Source organism: Pseudorca crassidens, chromosome 9 (assembly GCF_039906515.1).
Source record: "Pseudorca crassidens isolate mPseCra1 chromosome 9, mPseCra1.hap1, whole genome shotgun sequence".
NCBI classification, from domain to species: Eukaryota; Metazoa; Chordata; class Mammalia; order Artiodactyla; family Delphinidae; genus Pseudorca; species Pseudorca crassidens.
In genome coordinates, this window is record NC_090304.1 from 7962785 (window position 1) to 7987928 (window position 25144).

General features: G+C 58.8%; 1 protein-coding gene across 43 annotated transcripts in view; it reads left to right on the plus strand.

Moving 5' to 3' along the window:
- The window catches only part of NRXN2 (neurexin 2), a 108803-nt gene that overhangs the window by 69451 nt on the left and 14208 nt on the right, over positions 1-25144 (plus strand). For 31 of the 43 annotated variants that reach the window (XM_067748526.1, XM_067748527.1, XM_067748528.1 and 28 more), the window contains 4 exons: positions 10309-10490; positions 15137-15308; positions 19505-19594; positions 23062-23387. In XM_067748526.1, the coding sequence (XP_067604627.1) occupies positions 10309-10490; positions 15137-15308; positions 19505-19594; positions 23062-23387 (770 nt within the window). Of the gene's footprint in view, positions 1-2062; positions 2866-10308; positions 10491-15136; positions 15309-19504; positions 19595-23061; positions 23388-25144 lie in introns of those variants that run through there. The other 12 variants (XM_067748532.1, XM_067748533.1, XM_067748549.1 and 9 more) reach the window with 5 other exon arrangements.

The following is a 25144-nucleotide window of genomic DNA, read 5'->3' on the forward strand; positions in this document are numbered from 1 at the left end:
TTCTCTTCTCTCCACTTGCTCCACAGCCTCTATTGATCTCTTGCACACCTCTGTCTCTCCCTTCTTTTTTACCCTCTGTCTCTCCCCCTCGATCCCCAGCGTCACCCCCTCCAGCTCTCCACTTCCCACTCACTGGTATTGATTGGCCTCTAGGCGGTTTCCCTTCCTCTCCTCTTGCCACTGGCTCCTCCCTCCCTCCCTCCCTCCCTCCGGGACCATACATTTTCTGCCTGCTCAGAGCTCTGTCAGTCTCTACCTCAGTGCCAGGGCCAAGAGCGTGCACGGGATGAGAGGGCAGGAGGACAAGGCTTTGGGGGCCCCAGCCCTGCTCCTCAGCCTGCAATCTCTCCTCCCTCATGGGGCCACGCACCACCTGGAAACTTCCTCCCGGGTGCCTCTGAGGACCCCTTTCTCCCCTTCTGAAGGGCTGGGGGCCAAATGGGGCCCTGGCATCTAGCAGGGCTGGGGAGGTGGCAGCTGCGGCAGAGGAGCTGTCCTGGGTTCTGACTGCACCCAGGACCTGGGTGCAGAACTTGTGGGGCTCCTGGTAGCAGTTTTTGCTCCAAAACGGAATTCAGAATCAATAAGCAGGAGCCAGCCCCTCCCTCCCCTTTCGCACCTGCTTCCTTTTGCCCTTTCTTCACCACCTCTCCTTCTCACCCTATGACACTCCTTCTTTGCCTCCTTCCAGGTCCCATCTCTACCTCCCTCCCTCTCTACCTTCAGCATCTCCCCCCCTCAGCCCCCCCCAGGCCCCATGCCGAGGTGGCATCCAGAGGAAGGGAAGAAAGCCCCCCTGCACTTACCTCTGGGCCTGTGACACGTGCTTCCCAGAGGTGTCCCAAAGTCTGGGAGGGGACAGATCTCAGTGGAGGGGCCCCTGGAAGGACAAGTGACTTCCTCAGCTGGACATAAGTGGCCCAGGAAGGGTTTTGTCACAAGTGGGCCACTCAGTGGATAAATATCCTGGAAACTCCCCTCCCCAGAGGTAGAGGTTGAGGCAGCGGGAGGGGCAGGGGAAGTGGACAGGAAGAATTGGAGGAGTCCAGGAGGGTGTGTGTGGGGGAGGGGAGCACCCTTTTGGAGAGGTGGCGAGGGACTGTGTGTGTGGCTTGTCTTACTCTGGAGCACCTTTGAGCCTCTGGGTGCGTTGTCTGTATGCGTATGGGTGACCCTGTTTTTGGAGGGTGAGCTGGAGGGAGCCGTCCGTGTGTACGTTGGCTGTTCATTCAGTACCTGTGACCGAACATGTATGTGTGTGTGCATGTATTGCCTCCATGAGCATGTGTACACGCTCGGCTGAGTGTGAGTTCGTGTGCCAGTGTCTATGAGCACATGTATGCATGTATGTATCTGAGCTTATGTGTGTGTGCGTGCACACTGATGCCTGTATGGGCACGTGGGTGTCTCCATACCCGAGCCCGTCCACATCCTAGCGTGCACGTGTGTTCCGAGGCGTGCGTGCAGAGGTGGCGGTGTCCACATCTCTGCGCCCTGGACCAGCGAGCACTCCTGGGGTTCGTCCAGGTGGGGGGGAGGGAGGAGGTGGGAGAGAGCGGCCTCTTCTGCTAGCCTCAGTCCTGTTCAATTATTCAGCAGGTCCCCTTCTCCGGAGGGGGCGGGAGGGGAGCGCGCGCCAGGGCGCGGGGGAGAGGCGGGGCTCGCGCAGAGGAGAGGCGAGCCCCGAGCGGGCTAGCCGGGAGCCGCGCGGTGGAGCTGCCCAGCGTCGCCCGCAGATCGGGAGCCGCCCGGGTCCCTCCGCCCTGCCCCCTCCTTCTCCCGCGCTCCTCCTCCCCTCGCCTCCCCTCGCCTCCCCTCTCCACTCCGCTCCTTTCCTCCCTCCTCTCTCCCTCCCTCTCCCTTCCAGCCCTCTCAGCCTCTGCAGCAACACTCCGCTGCCTCCATCTCTCCGCCGGAATCTAGCAGGCTCGCGCCTTTCCTCTGCTCAGCCCCGCTCCCCTCCTCTCCTCTCCCCTCCTCTCCTCTCCCCTCCCCTCCTCTCCTCTCCCCTCCTCTCCTCTCCCCTCCTCTCCCCTCCTCTCCTCTCCCTTCATTCCCCCCTCACCCGGATTTGCTTCCCTTCTCTCTTCTCCCGCCCCCCCTCCCCCGGCCCCTCCCTCCTTTCCCCTGTCTCCGTCGGGCGGCAGCGGCAGCGGCAGCGGCCCTAGCCTCCGTCGGTCTCCCGCTTCTCTCCTCCAGTCCCCCTCCTCCCCGGCTCGGTTTTTCTGCAGGATTTCCCCCGCTCTCCCCTCCCTGCTTGGCCCCCGCGCCTCCCCTACCTCTCCACCCGGCACCATGCCCCCTCCCCCGGGCGCTCCCCCGGGTTTCTGACGGCCCTCTGCGCCGCTCCGACCCCGCCGGGATGCGGGGAGACCCTTAGCTCCTCGCGATGGACCCAGGCGTCCTGGACCTTGGCGTTGCCACTCTGCGGACCCCGGATTTCCCGGCGGTATCCAGTTGATTTCGTTGGCTCGGGACCGAGGCTTGGGCTCTGGTTTTCCTTCTCTTCACCCCTACCCCCCTCCCGGGGCTCGGAGCCGGAGGGGGGCTTCGCGGGGCTACGCAGCCCCGCGTCCCTGCCCCCGGCCATGGGACTGTGAGGCGGCCGCCCCCGGGCCGAAATGCCCCCCGGGGGGAGCGGGCCGGGGGGGTGCCCGCGCCGCCCCCCCGCCCTGGCCGGGCCCGTGCCGCCGCCGCCGCCACCTCTGCTGCCGCTACTGCTGCTGCTGCTGCTTGGGGCAGCCGAGGGGGCCCGGGTCTCCTCCAGCCTCAGCACCACCCACCACGTCCACCACTTCCACAGCAAGCACGGCACCGTGCCGATCGCCATCAACCGCATGCCCTTCCTCACCCGCGGCGGGCACGGTAAGTGGCGCTGCCGATACCGGCCGGCTGGCTGGCTCCCAGGGCCTCCCGTGTGCGCGGCCCTGGCCCCCGCGGGCCGCACCCCAGCCCGTGAGCGCCGAGGCCCGGCCCCTCGGCCCTGCGGGCCCGCATCCCCTCACCTACCATCTTCGGTTCCCAGCATCTCAGCCCCACCCTCGCCTCTCCATCACAATCCCCCCACCCCGTCCCTTTATCATCCTCATATCTGTCTTCATCACTTTCATTCCTCGCCTCACCTTTACCTCCGAATCCCTATGTCTGGTTTGTTATCACCCTCCTGTTTAGGTCCCCTCACCACCTCCCCATCTGTCCTTTCATCCTCTCTGCCCAGCTCTCCCTTCCGTTTCTCTTGTCTTCACCTCCTCCATCCCTGCCCCTTATCATTTCTCCACCTGGCTTACCTCCACCTCTGCCTCACCGTCGCCTTCCCACTGCTGGTGCAGCATCTCTGTACCCATTATTTTCTCATCTTTGTCCCCCACCAACCTCTCACCTCTGTCCCACCTATCATCTCTGGCTCAGACGTGTTCCATCTCTGCCTCTTTCACCTCTTCATATCTGTCTCTATTTTACGTCTGTTCCTCCAGCAACTGTCCCGTCTTTGTCCTGTCTTTCCCCTATTACTGTCCTTCCACCACCTCCAAGCAGTCACCTCGCTCCACTGTCCCATTATTCTCCCAGCCTCATTCCCTGAATCTCCGGTTTCTCCTCTCCACACCTCTTCATTTCTGCCCTGCCTCCACCCCTGATCCTCAGCATCTCCCACCTCCCACTGTTTGAATTTCTGTTCCCCTATCCCAGTCTCCCCATCACCTCCAGAGTCAGTCCTCTATCACTTTACACTATCACCTCTTATCTCAGCGCCCCCTCCCATAACCTTCCATCTCAAAACCTACTTCCTCTTCCCTCTCAGACTCCATCACCTTCCATTTCTGACCTCTATCACTTCTGGTTTCTGCCCTTTGTGGGTTTGCTGGCCCTCCCAGCCCAGTCCCTTCATCACCTCATACCTTAGACCTCTAAGATTCTCTGGATGCCATCTCTTCCCATCTCTGTACCTGCCACCTTCCACCTCTTCCATCTCTTCCGTATTATGTGTACCTCCATCACTTCCCATTATTGCATCCCCATAACTTCCAATCTCTGCCCTCCCCACTACCTCCCATGTGTGTCCCTCTTCACGTTTTATTCCATGTCAGACTCCATCATTTCCCATCTCAGTCTCTCCTTCACATTTCATCTCAAAGCTCCTGTTACCTACCATCCCAGAGACCCCCATCACCTCCCATTTTAGTCCACTTCCCTTCTCTGTAGTCCACATCACCTCCCATCTCTGTACCTTGCTATCACTTTCCATAGGGTACCACCGTTTCTGTACCTCTCTCACCTCCCATATGGTGCAACTCATCACCTCCCATCTCTGTACCTCCATCACTTCCCATCCATATACTTCATCACCTTTCATCTTCGGTCCCCATCTCATCCCTCCAACACTCACCGTTTCTGTACCTCCATTACTTCCCATCCCTATATCCTCATCACCTCCTATACCTGTCCTCCCATCACTTCCCATCTCTGAACCCCTATCACCTCCCATCTTGGCACTCTGACATCTCCATGCTTCCATCACCTTTTATCTTGACTCCCATCACTGTGCCTTTACCAGTTCTCACTCTGTACCTTGTTGCCTCTAATTTCTGTATTCCCATCACTTCCATTTCTGTTCATCCATCCCCTCTCATATTTTTTTACTCCATTTTTGTTCTGCCCGCATCTTTCATGCCTGTATCTTCACTTCCCATCTATGCCCTCATGGCCTTCTATTTCTGCACTCATCTCTGCCTCCCCATCATTGTTCTACATCTGTCCATCCTTGCTTCCCAATCTTTGTTCCCCCATATCACTTTCAGTCCTTCCACCCCTTTTCTACTCTCCTTCCCCCTTTTTTCCTAGTTCACCTTTATCTTCTTCATGTCTCTACTTTCTCTTCATCCAGTTCCCAGGAGCGGCCTCTTCCAACACTCTCCTTCATTCCTTTCCTCTCCCTTGCCCAGCAGAGTGTCCCTGGCTAGCCCCTGTCCCAGCTGGGGTCCTCTCTGTGCAATGCTCTCTAGGCTCCTTGCTCCACTTCCCCCCACACACCTTGCACCTGACTTTAACTCCCCTTTTCTCCCTGCGAGCAATCTGGCCCTGTTTGCCTTTCACCGTCCCCTTCATCATCCCTTCTGACTCCCTTGAGGCTCAGTCCCCAGAGACACCCAGATAGGACATGGTCTTTCTGGGCAATGAGGAGAGGCATGAAGGGACAAGAGAAGAAAGGCTATTGGGGGAAATCATGGTGGGGGGAAGAGGAGAGGAGGTGAAAGGGGAAAGGAAAGGAGAGAGGGGCTGGCCCAGGGGAGCTGAGCAGATTGGAAGGAGGGACCTGGGAGCCAAAGTGCCAGAAGAAGGCTCCGTGAAGGAGTTGGAGTCGGGATGCAAAGAGCTGGGGGAGAGGGAGAGAAAATGGAGGAAAGAGCTTGTGGGGGGGGTGTTGGGGGAACCTATGGAATGTTGGTGCTGGGATGGCCTCAGAGACTCCCTTGCTGTGCAGAGGAGACAAACAGCCCCAAGAGGGCCGATGGCTGCCGAGGACCACGTGGAAGCAGAGGAGGTGGAGGGTGCTGCAGGGCCGTGATGGAAGGTGGTGGGGAGACCGAGTGGAGGAGCCCGAGAACGGTCAGGCAGTGAAGAGGAAGGAAGAGGGTCAAAGGACGGATAGAAGAGGAGGGAGGAGGCCAGCTGTCATGGCTGAACCTCACCTGGGCGCACCTCAGATGTGGGGGGAGGCGACAGGATGGGCTTCTGCTGGGACCCCATGCTTGGGTAGAGGAAGAGGCCAGCTTGGGAGACCTTTGTAGGCCAGGGGAGACCCTTCCTTTCTGTGCCAGCATCTTCCTGGCTGCACCCAGTGTGAGAAGCCTCTCTTTCCTGCACCTGCGTCTCCACTTCCCGACTCTTTGCGTTCTTCCTGCATTCCTCCTTGCCTTCCTTCCCTCCTCTCCTCACTCTTTCCTGCCTTTCCCTTTCCACCCTCAACCCCACCCGTTACATAATATCCCTACTGACCTGCCGGACACTCACTGACACTCCTGCACCTGATGTCAGTCTGAGCTTGGGAGGACCAGTACACCCGGGTCCTAAAAATGGCCTGAGTGGGAGACACTCTCCTGATCCTTGACCCTGATTCTAGTTTCAGAGCCCTTTACGAGCCTTGCAGCCCCTGACCTTCATTTCTTGTACCCTCTGAGGCCAGGAATAGAGGGGTCAATCCCGGTTCGGTTCTGAGTCAGGAGTTTCCACGGGTTCTGGATTCATCACCCCAGCTTCTAAAGGGGGCTGGCATTTCATTTGATTTGCTGGATATGGGTGTGTTCACTTGGATTTCTGACTGGATGTCTTATGGCCAAGAACAGGCTTAAGAATTGAGGGGCTATTGTTCTGGGATCAAGAGCGACCTGAGCCCAGGGCTCTGGACCTGGAGAGATAACCCCGCGGACTGTGAGGGTCTGTATTCAGAGAGCTGGCGTGGGCTGTGGGCACCCAGGACTGCGGCTTTCCTGGATGGTACAAGACGTTTTATCCTCTCATGATTCGAGATCCACCAGAAGGTTTTTGTCATGGCTTCTGATGCGGCAGGGACAGGCAGACAGAGGGTCTGCACGTGTAGTTTGAACCACAGGGGCAGCACTGCATGGGTGGTTTTTCACATGGGATGATTATGTTGTTTGGGTCTGGGTAAGCTAACCATTATTAATGGTTGGTTGGGGTTTTTCTTTTTTTTTCTAGAATGCAGGTGTGTGGGAATTGTACAGAAGATTCTTGATCATTTAGTGTTCTATTGGATCAGTGAATTTCTGGGTCCAGGAGGCATTGAGGGGACTATGTTGGGTGTGGGCAGAAGGTTCCAGGCCAGGGCCTTTGGGTGGTGGCCACTTGGGCCTGGGGCATTTTGTGTCTGGCCAGAGGCTGTCTTGCCTTGGGCTTCAGGGCTGCTCCCCACCCTTCCACACTGCAATGTTGTGTACTTTGTAGCTCACTAGCGTTTTCCTGGGGAGGTCAAAAACAATGGGTCTGGACCACCCTAGGGCAACATAATGGGCCTTGGCTTTGGCCCCTTTCTTCTCTGGAGCCCTCTCCGGAACCTTTCAGAGGTTCTAGCTGTGGTTCGGTGTCCTGGGCTCCATGTGCCTTCGCCCCCCGACCCAGGACGCCCGGTGGCCAGGGCAGAGGACGGCTTGCGGAGTGAGGCGGGAGGCGCCTACGCCTACGCAGCGCGGCGGGGAGGGACGGGGAGGGTCCAGGCGGAGTCCCGCCCCTCCGCCCGCGTTCATCCCAGCCCGAGCCCTGTGCGCCCGGGCTGGAGCGGGGTGCCGGGGAGAGAAATGTCTCCCCAGGGTAATTAGTGCCGCCCCAGTCCGATAAACCATTCATCCTTCACCTCTTCGGCCCAACAAGTGTCTCTCCACCCGATCCCCCCACCGTGTAATAAACGCCCTTAGGCTTTAACAGGCCAGCCCCCCCGGAAAAAACTGGCGGCAGTGGGAGAGCAGCTGTGTAATAAATCCCGGGGGAGGCCCGGCCGAGCAGGGCCCTGGCTGGGGACTGGGGGAGGCTGGGGCGGGGGTGTGCGGCCCGTGCGCCATGGGCCTCGGGGGCGGGGACCCGTGCGCCTGTCCCGTCCTGCGCAGTGCCAGCCAGCCGCTGCCCTCGCCGCCTGCCAGGGCCCATCATTGTGCGCTTACCGCCATGTTTCCCGGCTGTCTCCCGTCTGGGGTCTGCCTCTCCACACTGGGTCTTTGTGCGCAGCTGGCTGCGTCGTGGCCTGTGTGTGGGTGCGGGGTCTGCGGGGTTGGAGCACCCGCCCCGTCTCTGATCCCTCCGGCCTCACTGCCCTATGGGGCATTGGGCGTGCTCGCTCCGCGCGCCCTCTCCGGGCTCAGCCTGATGTGCTGTCTGGGTTCCTGGGGTGGGAAAGTGAGGAGAAGGGGCCTCCTTTCCCCTAGACCTGGGAGATTTGGGAGGCTCCAGGTAGATGGAGTTTCTTTCGCTGGTCTGAGGGATCGAGAAACCCAGTAAGCCCCTCCCGCGTCTGACTGGGAGGCGCTGGAGCCCCGGGGGTGAGAGGCAGCAGCCTCTGGTCTGGGAAGCAGGGAGGGGTGTATGTGGAGAAGGGTCAGCATCTTAGCGCCCCTGGCCCTCCTCACCCCCCAAATTTTGTACATGCAGCTTGTGAGTGAGTGGAGGGGGAAGGGAGGACCCTGGCTATTACGGTTACCATGGAAACAGCCGATTTTCCAGAGTGCTGCAGTGTTGGGAGTGGAGAGACCGTTGCTGACTGAGGCCTACCCTGCTCCTAGCCTTCGGGCCCTGCCCTGTCCGGGCAGTGACCTGCTGGAGGCGGATGTGTGGCTCACTTGCCCCAGTCCAGCTCTCCACCCTGATCCTGGGACCCCATCCTGAGAGTTCAGATCTCACCACTGAGCCTCCGGGGCCCTCAGGTAGGAAGCATACCTCAGTTTGGAGGGGCAGAGCCGAGCTCCCTCTATCTTCTGCGCGGGGACTTTCCCTGCAATGTGCTGTGGCAAGATGTCAGTTAATTGACATCAAGGTGGTTCTTTCCCACCTGCCTTGCCCCCCCGGGAGTCACCTCTCCCCTCTAGCCTTGCCTGGGGAGACGGAGGGCCCTGATGACAAGCGCTCTGGGTGACAGCTCCTGCCCCCCCAGCCCCAGCCCCCTGCTGGCCTCACTGCCTCTCTGGGACACAGGCAACAGCATTCCCTTCTCAGCTCCTCCTGGGCGGGCAGATGGTACCTCCCTCCAAGGCACTCAGGAGTCCCCTCTCCTTCGGGGGCCTAGGAGCTTCCTGGGATAGAGACCCCTGATCCCCGATTGCCCAAACTACAGTGGGGTTCCCAGTCCCTGAGGTGAGAGACCCCAAGGTGCCTGAGAGGCCTGGCCTTAGTGTCACCAGCTTGGCTGCCATCTTGGCAGAGCGCTTTGGCTCCGGGGAAGTACCCCAGGCCTTCCCCGACCCGGACTTCCCATCCCACCCAGAGCTCTCCCACCCCCAAGGCCTTGCTTTTCTCCCAGCCTGCTCCAGGCTTGTGCCCTCACACCCCATCTGCCTCTCCTTCTCTCTGGATAAGTCCTCCCCTGAACCCCTCTACCCGCAAGAAGTGCTTTGAGAGGAGTTGTTAGTGGCTAATTATTTAATTAAGCATTTTATGAGTCTCATCTGCTCCATTTATGTTCTAAAGAATGCAAGACTGTTGTCTTTCCTTCTCTGAAGGCCCCAGAGTACTAGTCCTCTAGGCCTCCCAGACAAAGCTCCCTTCCCGGAAACTGGGCGACCAGCCCTGACCCCTGCCTCCATCCTGGCAATCAGTCTGCCCCCACCCTCAGGGAGCCCAGGCAGCCACAGGAGGGAACAAGGCGACTAATAGGGTTTATTTTGGGGCTGAGATCGTTAGGGACCTCACACCCGCCCCAGCAGCAGCCGGATGGCAAAGAGGAGACAGAGGGGGAGAGAGGGTGGGATGGGAGAGGGTAGGGAGAGGGATCCCTTCATCATCTCTGGCTCCCACTCTCCCGCCTTCTCTCACCTACACCCCTCTCTGTCCCTCTCTGTCCATCTGTCTCTCTGCCTCCTTCCTCCTCTGGCTGTCAATCTCTACCCCCCCACCCCCTTGTCTGTCTCTTCTTTTCTGGGCAGGGCTCCAGTACCCCCCCTCCCCCACACCCCGTTTTGGCACCCAGGCAGCCCCCTAGCTGAGAGTAGAAGCAGGGAGTCCGGGCAAAGTGGGACCAGGATTTGCAGGGGCTTGGGAGGGGGTGGGGAGCAGGCGCTGGAGCGGGGCCAGCCTGCAGGCTGTGAGTCAGAGGAACAGCCCCTGCTCTTCCGGCCGCCATCGCCTGGGGCTGCTTTTGCCTTGGTGCCTGCTCAACTCAGGCCCCACACAAGTACATACTCGAACCTGTCACCTCTGCCAGCCCTGGGAGCAGCCGAGTGGCTCAGGCCCAGGCCCCTTGGGTCCTGCCCGTCCCTGGCGATCTTCTCTGTCCCCTTGCAGCCAGCCTCTCTCCGGGCTCTCTCTCTCTGTGTGTCACTCTCTCTATTACCTCTCTGTTTTGCTGTAATTAAAGCTAGAATTCTTGATGAGGCGGCTACATCTGTCTGCGCGCTTGCACGGGCTCCCACCCAGGCACCCGCCTGTCAACTGTTCCCTAGGAGGGCAGGGCCTGGTGGCCGCTGTGGGTATCACAGTTGAAGCCCCCGTACCCTAAACCTGGTGTCCCAGTGCTCTGGTCACAGCCCCAAGGACCTGCTAATCTCGCCCTCCTGACCTCGTATCTCTGTCTCCCTTTCCTTCTCTCTGCAGCCGGGACCACATACATCTTTGGGAAGGGGGGAGCGCTCATCACCTACACATGGCCTCCCAACGACCGGCCGAGCACGAGGATGGACCGCCTGGCCGTGGGCTTCAGCACGCACCAGCGGAGCGCCGTGCTGGTGCGGGTGGACAGTGCCTCCGGCCTCGGAGACTACCTGCAGCTGCACATCGTAAGGACGCGGGGCTGGCACCCCCGACCCCCCAGCCTTCTGCCCCGAATCCACTCAGTCCTCTCTTGCCATGGGACCAGCACCTCGCATCTTTCCCTCCCGTGGAGCCCTCAGAACCTCTGTTCCCTGAGTGCTGGGGTTTCCAGTCTGTGGTTCCGCACCTGAGACCCATTCTCCTCCCGGTTGTTCACTGAGGCCCCCAGAGCCACCTCCGCTCACCTGAAGCTCCCCAGCTCCCCACCCTGAGACCTCAGGGGCTTCCTTGAGCCTTCCCGGCCATTCTCCTGCAGCCTGTGGGAACATCCCCATCTTGTGACTGCCCTGGGCTGCTGCCTGCTCACTCCTGCACCGCCTATGCCTCCCACTGTGTCCTGCACCTTTTCCTGTCCCCTCCTTCGGGCCTCCCTGCCCTTGATTACTGTTCCCATGACCTTTGCCCTCCCAGCCGCCCCCTTACCCGGCCTCCCTTACAGCCCTTCTGGCCATAGCCCTGCTCATTCCTCCCTGACCTCGGCCCTACCCCACATCTCTGCTCTGGCCTCCGAACCTGCCCAGCTCTGCTTTTCTCTGCCCAGCTCCCCTCCTCGCCCTCTGCTGCTCCCCACTGCCTCCCTCTAGGCCCCCCGCCATGCCTGTGGCTCCTCTTCTCACAGTTTCCATCCTAACTCTGGTCTTCGGGCGGCCCCTTTTCTTCCCCCTCTCTGCTCTGGCCCCACACACTTCCCTGTGGCCTCAAGCCTTGCTGCATTTCATTTGTGCTCTTAGCCTCTCCCCTGCCCCCGGCCCACTGTCTTAACCCTTGGGCCTCTGACCTCAGTCTCCATTTTCCACCTATGCAGCCGCTTACGGCCCCCTTCCTTCCCTGCCCGCATCCCACATGGTGACCCTGGCCAGGACCCCGAGCTGGGAGGGTCGAACAGGCTGGCCAGGCTCTGTGTGCTGGAAGGGTCTGAGTGGGGGGCCCTGAGCTTTCAGGGGAGTGAGGGAGCCAGGGGAGAAGGCTCGTTTGGGCTCTGGCCCCTCCTTACACGACAGCTTTGCAGGGTCCCCAGCCTGCACACCCCTTCCCCGACACGAGGGAGGGAAGGAAGGAGGTCTGAGGAGAGATGGACCGTGGACAGAGCGGAGCTGGAGTAGAAGTGGCAGCTGATGGACACCGGGCCTGGGAGGCCGGGCAGGGAAACAAGGGGGAAAGGAAAGCAGAGTAAGGAGTAGCCTGGGGAGAAGGCCTGCAAGTTCCGTGCGTGTGAGCGTCTCCACCTGCGTGAGAGGCAGTGCGGACGGTGACTGTATGTGACAGTGTGGGCCCCGTGCACATTGATCGTGTCAGGAGTGCTGGGGGGCGGCGCCGTGGGGGACAGTCTCGTGGCCTCTGATCGGGTGTGTCGCTCTATATTTGTATTTCTTGGCAGTGTGGCGTTTGCTGCTGTTTCAGTCTCCTGACTCTGCGTGGCAGGTGTGACTGTGTTTCCGGGTCCCTCTCTGTGAGTGAGGGCTGCTGCTCTCTCATCACATAGTCCTGAGAGGTGGTGTGTGGCTTTGGAGCAGATGCCTGGGTTTGAGTCCCAGCTCTGCCGCGTCCTTGCTCTGCCCTAGTGCATCACCTTGTGTCTCCGAGCCTCAGTGTCCTCATCTGTGTAATGGCATGATAAGCGGACAGCGATGCTCGCAGGTTTAATAAGCGAGACCATGTATATAAAGCACTGAGGACACTCCTTGCCCAGCCCGTGGGAAGCACCGTGTCCACTAATGTCCTGAGCACCTGTGAGCATCCACCTGGGTGAGCAGATCTGTGGTGCACTGTGTCCGCCTCATTTGACAACTTCTGTTGATATGCCTGAAGGTTTAGGGGACAGGGTTCCCCAGTGCTGAGGAGAAGGGGCAGGGGGATCAGGGTGCAGGGAGAAGGAGTCTCCTTTGCCCTCCCAGCAGTTGCCCACAGCCCTCGCCTGGTGCCGGGTTATGGAGGAACGAGGGTTATGGAGGAACGAGGCCTGGTGCCTCGTGCTGTAGCCGGCGGGGCGGGGCGGGGCTGCCCCTGGGATGAGGAGCCTGGCGAGGGTCGGGGGCCCTGGAGGAAGCGTGGGAGCCATGAGAGAGGTCAGCTCTGAGGGGAGAGCTGGGCACCCGACGGGCTGAAGCCCCCTGGGGCAGCCCCCAAGCCCCCTTCTCCCCTGGTGATATATCAGCTCCCACCGCAGCGTCATTAGCAGCTCTCAGAGAGTGGGGAGGCGGCAGCAAAATGAGAGAAAAGCAATTTGACGTTTCTAATAAAGCGTCGCTCCACTTTGCCAAATTAATTTTGACTCCCATAATTATTTGCTGTAGGAGCGGCCTCGTTCTCCCACCGCCGCCTAATGAGGTAATTGGGGAATTAGGAATTAATGACTTTAAAAGAAGTGACAACTGACTTCACGTGGGGAGCAGCTCTGGGAGCTGCCTCTCCCCTGGAGTGCACGGCTCTGGGCTCTGGGCTCGGCTGCCTCCTAGGAAACGCAGGTGTCCTGCCTTCCAGCCGCCCTGGACAGCCCTCTGCCATCCCGGCTCCCAGACCACTTCTGCTCCTTGACCGTTGTCACCACCCAGCTGAGCCTCGTGGGGAGAAACCCTCAGAGGCACCCAAGGGGCTGATGCTGTTCTATTACTGACAGTAGTACTGAGGTCTGTTCCTCTCACGTGGGGAGCAGAGACCAGCCCTTCTCCCTGGATGTCGTCAGTCTGTGGGTGGTGGATGAATGCGGCTTGCTAGTACCCTTTGTTAGGCAAGCTCGGCCTCAGTTTCCCTGCTTTGCTGCATCTGAGGGACGCTGCACGTGTATGACTCTGTGTGTGTGTGTGTGTGAGTGTGTATGACTCGTGTGTGTGTGTGTGAGTGTGTGTGTATGACTCTGTATGTGTGTGCGCGTGTGTCTTTCCCAGGTTCTAGGAGGGGGAGAACTGGACCCACAGTGGGGAAGGGATAGGGCGTGGATCTTCAAGTGGGCCACGGCTGCACATCCTGCCCCCCCAGCTCTCTCTGCAAAACCCCAATCCCTGCCCCGTCTGTGAGTCACCCCATCCCCACACCCAGGGCCACCAAGCCCCTCAGCCCTGTTGCATGCTGGAGGTGGCAACTAAATGCTTCCTCATGCCCAGGCCGGACTGCAACAGTCTTTCAGGAAGACTCCAGGAGTGTAGTGTCTTCCGTGCTGATCTGGTCCCCGTGACTGTGTGAGCCTGTGCGAGTGTCTGTCCTGTGTGGGAGGAGGGGTGCAGGAACTCAGGAGGCCGAGTTCGGGGGTGCTGCTGGGTAGTACAGGGGAATGGAATAAGGGCTCAGGTTTAGGGCCGAGTGGGCCTTCCACTGGCTTCTTTAGACGTCTTTGGTCTTGAAGGAAGGTTGGCCTCAGTAGCCTCTCAGATCACCCCCACCTCCAGCACTCTGAGTCAGTGTCTCCCGAGACTGGCGGGCAAAGCGGGAGGGAGCACTTGGCTTTGGAGTCAGGCCAACTGGGGTTCAAATCTGGGGGTCCGTCCTTATGAGTTGTGAGATTGGGGGAGGTTACTTAGCTTCCCTGAGCCTCAGTTTCCCCCTCAGTAGAATGGGATGCTGTCTATTCCTCAGAGGGTTGCTGTGGGGATGAAGACAGCATGTGTGTACAGTACCCACAGAGGACCTGGCACCATTTAGGGGTTCAGTGAGGCTCTCCCTCTCACCCTGGCACCATGGACAGAACTCTTCCTGGGCTGGATCCTGGGTGGCCTCTGAGGGTTCCCTATGCAGGTCCTCTCTGGAGCCTGGGCCTGGGAGAGGTTGCTCAGACTGACTCTGCTCCCCTTCTCCAGGCCTCAGTCCCTGTCTTTCCTCTTCCTGTCCCTTCCCAGCTGCTGGCCCTATCCTCTACCATTACACCCCCAAGCTCACCTTCCCTTAATAAGCCCAACATGGTTTGTCTTCTTGATCTCTTTCTATACCTGACTCCCTCCAGAACACACAGTCCAGACCCTGCGCCTGTGCCCCCTTGACTGCAAAGGGGCTGCCCCCGCACTCAGGCCTGACCTCCATGGGCTGACACCTGCCAATGCCCTGGTGCCAGAGCCCTCAGGGACTCGCCCAGTGCAGAACAGCCAGGGGAGGCGAGGGTTGAGCTTGGAGGTGTGAGGAGTGGGGAGGCCAGACCCTCCTCAGGCACAGGGCTGGCTTCTGTGGATTTCTCTGTTGGCTGTGCCTTGGTGAAGCCTCCACCTTCTGTGGTCCCACTGGTCCTGGGTTTCTCTTGGTCGTCCCTGTCTGGGGCCTGGAGGCTCAGTGGCCCTTGCATGGAGGAGGTGCCCTGTGAACATTTGTGAACATTTTGATTGAACCAAAAAGCAACAGGCAGGTGTGGTCAGTGGAAGTGCTCCAGGCCCATGCTGTGCACCCCACGGTGGCTTCCCCAACCTCGCTGAACCTCAGTTACTCCCTTGCTTGCATATGAGGCAGGGAGGGGACAAGCCTGCCCACCTCCTTGGGCAGGTGAAAAGGTCCAGTAAAGACGCGGCTGGGAGGTGTGTTGTGAAGCTGTTAAATGCTGCCGAGCTGGACCGGTGGTGTTCACAGGTGGAGTTCTAGAAGGAGTGAACGGTCTCTCCCTCCGGATCCCTGACCTCTACCTCCCTGTCCCCAGGACCAGGGCACCGTGGGGGTGATCTTTAACGTGGGCACGGACGACATTACCATCGACGAGCCCAACGCCATCGTGAGCGACGGCAAATACCACGTGGTGCGCTTCACTCGAAGCGGTGGCAATGCCACCTTGCAGGTGGACAGCTGGCCGGTCAACGAGCGGTACCCGGCAGGTAGGCGGCGCGGGGCGCAGGGGAGGTGCGGGGCAGGGCGGGCGGGGCGGCCTCTGATAGGAGAGCTGCCTGCACCGGGGGCGGGGTTAAGTGGCGAGGCTTTCGGCTGCGGGAAAGGCGTGGCTTGTAGGGGCGGGACGATGGCGGGGCAGGGCTAAAGGGAAAAGTTGGGATTTGTAGGGTGGGGGCGAGACTGTGGGAGTGGGTCAGCTAGGAGGAAGGCGGCACAGCTGAACAGGGAAGGATGCAAGGTCAGGGTCCAGTTTGTGGATGGGGGAGGAGAGGAGGGAAGGAAGGTAGAAGTAGGGAGAGTCTGTCGTAATTGAGGGAAGGATGAGTTGAGAAAAGAGGGACAGGCGGAAATGGGGAGGCAGATGCAGAAACCAAAGAGAGAAGATCCAGAAGTAACCCAAAACGGATCTTGGCAAGGAGGCAGGACTGTTCCCAAGGATAGAACCAAGGCAAGAACCCAGGTCTTTACAAAGAGCAAGTCAAAGGTTCATATTAGGTGATCTCGATAAAGGAAGAGAAGTAACCATGGAGACCCAGAGAAAAGGAACCCCAGGGTCTCAAGAAGTAAGGGACATGGTGAAAAGGAGAGAGCGACAAGTGACAACGAGAGCAAAAAATAGGTCAAGTGCCTTCAACAAACCTTCATCGACAACCTACTAGTATCAGGTCCTGTGCCGCGCCCTGAGGACACAGCATACAGCCCCTGCTTGCAGGGAGCTTGCAGTCTTGGGGCTGGGGGAGCACGGGGATGCAAAGAGACCCAGTTCAACAGTGTGACAGCCTGTGGTGGCCGAGGACAAACCAAGGTCTGAGGAGCACAGGGGAGGGACAGAAATGAGGACCTGAAAGAAATGAGGAGGCAGAGACTCTGCAAGAATCTGAGGGAGGCAGAGAAAGAGCCTCAGAGTGAGAGAAAACCAGAGGAGGAGCAAGGGAGAGAGATGGAAATAGTCACCCAGACAGAAGCGGAGACGGAGGCAGCTCCCAGAGGGGTGCAGGGAGATATATGGAGCCGCTGTCGTGCAGACCCAGCCAGCGAGAGAGGAGGTGGCCAGAGCCTTGGGAGGGAGAGGAAGAGAGCCCCAGTGCGGGAGATGAAGAGGGAGGGGACGTGGAGGTACTGCAGAAGAACCGCAGAAACACAGAGATGTGGAGATACAGGCTGAGCAGCACTGCAGAGTCACACGCGCGGGTGCCGACTGAGAAGCAGCCCCTGAGAAGCAGAGAGAGCGTCTTCGGGCTCAGCCCCTCTCCTGGCAGAAGTGCTGCCCAGAGAAGCTGCCCCGTGCTGGCTGAGAGAGCCGTGGGCAGAAGGACAGTGAGAGGTTCAAGTGCACAGACCCTCATGGACCCGCTTACATGCTAGGATGAAAACGCCAGTGTGGGCTCACGGCTCACAGCCGTGTAGGCTTGTACCCAGACGCTTTCAGGCAGGCCCTGGAAATAGAGAGAACCACACGGGCCCCTAGGAAACTCAGAGGCTGACAAACACACAGGCCAGCCCCAGACACACAGACAACTGCAGATATTCATACGGTCAGACAGACACGAGGTAAAAAAGAGCCCTACAGTGGGATGCCAGCTTACACCAGGGCCTGGGCACGTGTAGGGCAACTCAGGCACACAAACGCTCCCATGCTGAGTCCCACAGATGCGCAGACACTGACAGGCCAGGCTCTGCGGGCATCAGACTTCGCTCTGTCTTAGACACACACACCAGGGCCACCTTTGTAGCAGTGAAGACACCAGCCTACACTGGACAAGGCTGGACTTGGGGAGCATGAAGGCTTTACCATGTCAAGCCAGAGCTCCTCCCCTTGGAGCCCCGTAGGCTGGATGCGAGGTTAGAGGAGTCACGCCTTCTCTCCTCTCCTCAGGGACCCCTGGCTGGGGTGCGGAAGGCCACTGGGTGCCCCCTTACCTGCCAAGCAGAGCACCCTGAGGGCCTGGTGGCTGCCTGTGTGCCCTGTGACAGCAGATCCCTTACGAAAGCCGAGAGTCACCCTGAGCAACAGCAGTGTGCGTGGCCCAGACTCAGGGAGCTCAGAGACACAGCCCAGGGACTCCGAGTCAGCAGGACCAGGCTTTAAATCCTGGGTCTCCGACTGACAAGCTGTGTGACCTTGGACAAGTCATTTAGCTCCTCTGGATCTCAGTTTCTACCTGTGAAAGTTGGGGATAATATCTACCTCATAGCCGTACTGTGAGAGTTCCGTGAGATAACCTAAGGAGAGTGCTAGAATGGCGTGGCGTAGCAGAGGTGCTCAGAGGTGCTGTGTAAACGGAGCTTTTGTTAGAATTGTTATGTGTGCCGGTGAGACACACATACATTCTTCCCGTCTTCTCAGGACCCACACACAAATACATGCCACACACAGACACACAGACGCACCCACAGCTATCCCAGTGCAGGTAGGTCCCTGAACGCCTCCTGCCCTCCTGCCTCTCTGCCTCTGTCTGTGTGTGCCCTCTCCCTCCCTTCCCCCATCTGACACTCTTCTGGCTACTATACTTCTCCTCCAGTGTCTTCTAGGGCCCCTCTCAGCCCCATCCCCAGGGCTGTGCTACCTCTAACAGAACACAGGACACTGCTGGTCACTTGCCAGTCTCTCCTGCTTGGCTGGGGCTCCCGGTGGTCAAGGACTGGACGTTCATCTTTGCATCTCCAGTACCCAGCACCAGGAACAGAACAGGCACTCAAGAAATGTTTGTTGAGTGACTAAACAAATGGATGATCCATTTTTGTCTGAAACACAAGTGACCTGAATCTGTGGATTCAGAACCTGTGGAATCTGTGGGAAGGCAGGGTCTCATTGCCTCGTAAGCACCTAGGGAGGCCCCATCCATGCTCGTGTGAATACACCATGGGCTCATTAACAGGATGTGTACGCAGGCAGGCCCAGGCCCAGGCCCAGGTCTCATCGGGCAGGTAGCACAGCTGTGCAGTGGGAGATGAGAGGGAAATGCCCCCGGCATGAATGTTACTGAGATCGTGCAAGTGGTTTCAGTGGGCAGAGCGGCCAGATTTCCAAAGGAAATCATTTCTATTTCCACGGCTGCAGTTTGGGGTCACCCACAGCCTTGGGGAAGAGCCCACAGGACACACAGACACAGACAGACACACACACGCACACACACACACACATCCTCCTTCCTCCCTGTGAGTGGAGAGAAGAGCAGGTGTGTATCCAGATGGGCAGCCAGGGTTGAGAGGAGGAGTGGAGGTTAGGAATTGTGGGGGGAGGAACCTGAAGGAGGAAGGCTCAAGTGGGAGCTGGACTGGGCTCCCCAGGGCTGGAAGGAGAGGGGACCTGAGCGGACAGGAGTCTGAGGGTCTTGGAATGAAGCTGAGAGAGAGGGGAAGAGAGCAAGGTGCCGCCAGGCAGAGGAGGGCTGGGGCGCCTGTAGGGTGGACCAGGGGTGGAAGAGGTGAGATGCAAAGGGTGGGCGAGGCGGCTGGGTGACATCCAGCTGCCACAAGCAGGCACCTGTGCCCAGGGTGAGAAGCCGGAAGTGCCTGCAGTGAGAGCAGCGGGGGGCTTGGGGGGATTCAGGTGGAAGCTGGTGGTGGGGTGGGGTGGGGTGGGAGGTGAGGGGAAGCTGGGGGTTGAGCACAGAAGGTAAAGGGAGCCGAGGGGGCTTCGAGAAGTGGTTGAAATCTCACTGTTAAATGCGTGTGCTGGGCCACCCCTTAAATGCCGCATAAACCCCCCGCTTAACCCATCCCTCCCACTTCTAAACAGCCCTCTAAACGCAGTAACCCGCCGGCCACCGAGGCCTCCCCCCCGCAACTTAAACCCGCTAAATGCCCCTCCCCGCCCCTCTGCCCCGCTCTGGGATGGGGAAGGAAGTGGGCAGACAGGGAGAGCACAGACAAACCTGTTTAACCTCTGACCTTTGACCTTCCGGCTGCCTTTTCTTCCTTTCCCCTTTCCTTTTCTTCTTTGTCCCTCTCTTTTTCTTTGGGTCGCTCCCGCCCCCAGGGTGGGGCTGGCTCTGCATGGGAGCCTAGGGAGGGGGACCGGAGGGAGGACGAGGGACCCGCGTTTCTTCTCCCGCCTTGGGTGGACCTGGCCCCCTCTCCGTTGAATGTCGCTGCTTACTCTGAGTCTCCTGAGAAATGCATAATTACTTTTCTAATTTCGCCGCCTGAGAAACCTACTGTCTTTCTAAACTTTTCCAAGGAAACTTTGATAACGAGCGCCTGGCGATTGCTAGACAGAGAATCCCCTACCGGCTTGGTCGAGTAGTAGATGAATGGCTGCTCGACAAAGGTAATTAACCAGAATTAATTAATTAATTAACTTTAAAAACACTATCTTAAAGGTGCAGAGCTCTCTCTTTCCCCATCCGTGCCTTCCCCATCGCCCACCCCCTAGTAAAAGGACAATTGTCCGGCCAGGTTGTTCCCTTCCTCTCTGTTGTCCAGGGTCCCTGTCTTTTAGAGTGGTGGTTTGGGCAGGGGAGGGGCTTTTCCTAGAAGACGGAGAGTCCTTGGTCTCTTTCTAAACCTGGGAAGGGACCAGGGTCATAGGGGAGATCCTGGAACCCCTCCAGGAAAGCAGGCTGGAGTGCGGGTTGGGAGGGAGCTGCCCTGTTGGCTCAGAGGTTTTGTCAAGGGCCACCTGAGGGCCACAGCACACTGAGAAGCAGGAAGGCTTTGGGAAGCAGCAAGTGCTGGTCCTAGGATCCAAAGGCGGGTAGGAAGGGTCCACCAGGGTCATCTGAGGAGCAAAGGGAAGAGTGGGGGGCTCAGATCCTACTGGAAAGACTGCCACCCTGAGAGAGTGTCTGTGGGACTGCCATGTCTGGAACGGGCCCACCTTGGTCCGGAAGGTCTCCTAGAAGCAGTGGAGGTTGCAGGGAGACTAGGAGATGGGGAAGAGGTGGCCATCCCATGGGGATTCCTGTGCCTGCTGAGCTGATGAGGAAGACAGAACAGGCTGGCTAAGCGGCCGTATGTGTGAGGCGCTGCTGGGTGTGAGGGAGAAGGCCACTTGTCACCAAGGGAAGTTGGGGCCAAGGGCAAAGCCATCCCATTCCCTTTGGAGAGGGGGCGAGCTCTGTACCTCTAAGGCTAAACTCTAGGGGGGAAGTAGAACTGTTAAACCTCCACCTAACCAGCTGATAACTGTGCTTTTAAATGTCCACTGGGGCCTGCCCCAACTAAAACCCCCAATGTCACTTCCAGCCCCCAACGTGGCCAGCGGGGACTAAACATGCTGATAACCAGATGTGATAAATCCATAACAGGACAAAAAGTTAAAGGGACTAACAGACATCGCTAAAACCTACAGCCCCCAGCCACACTGGGCTGCTCTCTCCAGCGGGGTGAACTTTAACCCTTTGAGGAGTTCATGGTGGGTGGGGCCCCAGAGGCCTAGTTGGCTCACCTGTGTAGCTTCCTCTCCATTACCCACCTCCTTCTCCCGGAATCAGAGAGGCCAAGGGAGCAGCTTGGGCTGAGGCTGGGACAACTTGTGACCCCAAGGGTAGGGAGAGCCGGACAGGCCCGGTAGGGGGGTGGGGGTGGAGGGACTTGTGGTCCAGATGAGGGAAGAGCTCCTGCCGGCGGTTTGGAAGCCCAGGCATCCTTTACTAGCTGCAGGGTCACATTTTCTCTTTAGGCCTCTGCTTCCTCTTCTAGAAAGTGAAGGGTTGGCCACATACTCTAGCATTTCCCAGAGTGTGGCTGGAGGAGCTCACTTGCTGCATGGCCTTGCTCAAGGCTTCCCCTTCCCGAGCCCCAGTTCCCTCGCTGGTGATCCCGGCTCAGCCTGCCTCACACCGGGTGCTGTGAGGATGAGATGAAATGAGGAGCAGGAAAGTATTTGAGAACAAAAGCTGGGCATTCTTGGAGGGACTGCTTTACTGTCAGCACCTGGCGTGTGGTAGGTTCTCAATAAATATTTACTGAGTGAATCCAGTTCCAAAACATGTCCTGTGAAGCATAAGTCCCATGAGATGCTTCACGATAAAGAGATTTGTGGTTATAAAAAAGAGAGAGAGAAAGAGAGAGAGATTTGTGGTGAAATGAGCTTGAGAAGTCTGAATCCTGTTTCTTCCTCTTGGAGATGCATATGGACATGGATTTTAATAAAGGCTCTGAGAGGTCCTGTGAGAGACAAACCTCTTGTGTAATTGTGAAATGTTTGTTTTCCAAACTCATTTGACCACTGTGAACCTTCTCCCCTTCGTTTTTCTCATAATTCTCATATGCGGGAATAAACTCTGGACACAGTGCTCCTCAAGGGCCTCTCTGGGTCTGGTGTCCAGCTGCCATTCACTAGTTCTCCGCTTCTGTGGGCTCCGGCTCCCCCATCTGTAAGATGGTGACCCTGCTCCAGGCCTGAGGGAGGTGCTGGGCGGAGGGAGAGCTGGAGGAGGTACAGAGGTTGAACAGACGGGCCGAGCAGACACACCCCTGGCTGATCATTGACCAGAGGCCAGACAGATGGTTGGGTGCCCCAGAGGCCTGGGTGTCCCAAGGAACCTGTGTTGCCAACAAGGGTGTGGGTTTCACAAGTTGGACTGTCCTCAGCCCAGGTTTGGGGGGCAGGGCTTACAGGCACGTAACTCTAAACCAGATCTTTAACAAAGCACTAACCAGAGGCTAACAAGGGCTAAGCCAGGTCTTAAACACCCCCAGCACCAGCAGCTGAAGGTCCAGGGGAGCAGGGGGCAACTTAGTAGTTCCTCTGACCCTCTCCCCCCAAAAATAAGCAACATCAAAACCAAAGTTAAATCTAAACTTAAACACAATAAATATCTTTTCTAAAAACCAAACCAAAGCAACAAACTCAGAGGGTTAAACTGACCCCCAGATCCATTAAAACCAAACAGAACAGCCAAACCCCACCCAGGTGGGCATTCTGAGGTGAAACTGCTAAGTAAAGAGTGAGGTTGGAGCTGGAGTGGGGTTTTTTTGGCTGTCAGCGAGCGAAGCAAGGTCCCTTTAACATTTTCCATCTCTGTGCTTGCACATCCTGGCGGGGAAGGAAGGCCTCTGCTCTCCAGGGCCTGATCCCCAGGCAGTGGCTGGGCCTTGGAGGGGAGGAGGAGAGAGGGGGACCTGGCCAGAGGTCAGAGGGCCTGGTGGTGGCTGGGAGGGTGGCGTGAGGTCCGCGGCTGCTCCCAGCCTCACTCACGCTGGCGCTCCTCCCATGCGCTGTCCACCCCTCGGTCTCATCTCCATCCCTGCCCTGACATGCACTGACCATGTGGCCTGGCAGTCGCTGCTCTGTCTCTGCCTTTTTGTCTCCTCTACCTGCTGCTTCCGAGGGTTCTGTGGCTTGGGGCTGGACACTGGGTGTGGGAGGTTTGGGGAAGCACAGAGGGAAGATGGGGGGTCAAATTGAGGGAAGGGAAAGAAGGGGAGAGATGCCCCTGGAGCAGGAGAGGAGGGGGGATGGGAAGGCCAGAGGCATGAGCATGGTGGGGAGAGTGGGGAGCTGGGCCCCCTTTCCCAGCCCAAGTGTGTTCTGGAGATCCTTCCTGTCCAGGGTCCCTACCTGGCTGGGCTGGGCTAGTGGCTGACAAGGACTTTCCTTTTGGTGTCTGCCCCTTCCTCCTTTCTCCCTCCCCACCCCACCCCCACTTGCTGGTTTCCACCTCCACCCCTCCTTCCCTCCCTTGGATCTCCATCCATTCTCCCTATCCTTTTCTGGTCTCCCCACCCCACTGCCTGCCCCCCCCCCCCCCCCCCCCGTCTGTCATTCCTGCCCCTTCCCCTCCCCGCCAGGCCGCCAGCTGACCATCTTCAACAGCCAGGCTGCCATCAAGATTGGGGGCCGGGATCAGGGCCGCCCTTTCCAGGGCCAGGTGTCCGGCCTCTACTACAATGGGCTCAAGGTGCTGGCGCTGGCCGCCGAGAGCGACCCCAACGTGCGGACCGAGGGCCACCTGCGCCTGGTGGGGGAGGGGCCGTCCGTGCTGCTCAGTGCGGAGACCACGGCCACCACCCTGCTGGCCGACATGGCTACCACCATCATGGAGACCACCACCACCATGGCCACCACCACCACGCGCCGGGGCCGCTCCCCCACGCTGAGGGACAGCACCACCCAGGTGAGGGCCCCTCCGCTGGTGCACGAGGAACGGGGCTCCAGGTGGGGAATAGGGCTGATGTCTGCATAGCAACTGTGGTGCTCAGGAAGGGTCGGAGGGGACTGTGGTTTAGGTGGGGCTGGCAAGGTCTCCTTTCTTTCTTTTTTTAAAAATATATTTGTTTATTTATTTATTTGGTTGTGCCGGGTCTCAGTTGTGGCAAGCGGGCTCCTTAGTTGTGCCTCGCCAGCTCCTTAGTTGTGGCATGCAAACTCTTAGTTGCGGCATGTATGCGGGATCTACTTTCCCGACCAGGGATCAAACCCGGGCCCCCTGCATTTGGAGCACGGAGTCTTAACCACTGCACCACTAGGGAAGTCCCCAAGGTCTCCTTTCTCAAAGCGATTGTCGCCCTGATGGCCAGGGATGTTGTAGATGTGGAGGTGACCACTATTTCTAGGGGGACCATTCCCAGAGTTGAGGGGGAGTTTGGTACCCTAGCTAGACCAGGGAAGACCACCCCACTTATGAGAGAGGAAGTCCGGGCTGGGGATGAGGGGTGGAATGACCCCCTCTGCCTGCCCCATAACGAAGGCGACGCCCAGTGTTGTGTGGGCATCGAGGGAGAGACGGGGGGAGCCAGGATGGCGTCGCTTTGCGCAGGGCACAGAGACAACAGCACTGTAAGGGCTAGTGGCTCACCCAATGGTGGCAGCCCCTCTCCGGAGGCTGATGGAAGCAGGAGCAGCCTCTCCCTGATGGCTGGTGTCCTTGCAGTGAGACTGCCAGCCCGCTGCCTTCACACGTCCTCTCCGTGTGACCTTGAGTAGACGCCGCCGTGTAGCAGGCCTCAGTGTCCTCCATGCCTGTGCCTCAGAGCCGGGGCTGGTACAGACAGTCCCCTGGTGCTTTACCCTCCCTCCCCACTGCCTGCCCCACCTGCTCAGGTGCTCTCCCTGTGTCAGGTTTGAATTTATCTTCTCTTGCACCCAGGGGAGCACCGGAGGGGGCTGTACCTGAGAATGAGGCTCCACTGGGGAAGGACAGGGCTGGCTTTTCCGGTGGCCAAAGCCGATTGAGTATATGTGACTTACCAAGGCAGCCCTGGAGTGCAGCTGAGTTTTCTAGTTGTTGCTACCGGTCATTGTTGGCCAGCGGGGGGAGGGCTCACACCTGGCACACTGGACCTTGCTCAGTCACCCTGCTCCCTCTGCCCAAGCTACTTCTGGCCCCCATCACACATGGCTGTGGGCCTCTGGGCCTGGAGGGACCTCTGCCCTCCCAAGGTGAAGGAGGTGCTGGGTCAGCCATGGGGATGTGTCTTACCTCCACTGCCAGCCCGCCTTCAGCCTCTGTAAATGAGGGCTGGGTTCTCTGAGCTGCAGTCCCCTTGTCCCTCCCCATCAGTGCTGCAGGGGCCTGGGTCTGGCTGACAGCCTCGTCCAGGCAAGAGAGTCAAGCCTGAGCCCCCTTCCGTTCTGCCTTCAATGCCAAGAAAATCGAGGGGACCTGAATGCCAGGCCTTGCCCTAGGGAGCGGGGAGCCCTGGGAGAAAGGCCTGACTCTAGCCAGGGTTGGGCACCGGCCATGCCCAGTGCCCAATGGCAAGAAGGGCTGTCCAGTCTCAGTGTGAGGTGATGGGCAGACCATCCAGGTAGAAGAGAAGGGTGGGGTTCTAGGGGTCATAGCTGTGCTGGTGGAGCCTGCACAGGGGAGACTGGTGCAGAGGGGCGGAGATGCAGAAGGAAAATTAGTCTTTCAGGTCCCACCTTGCCCTT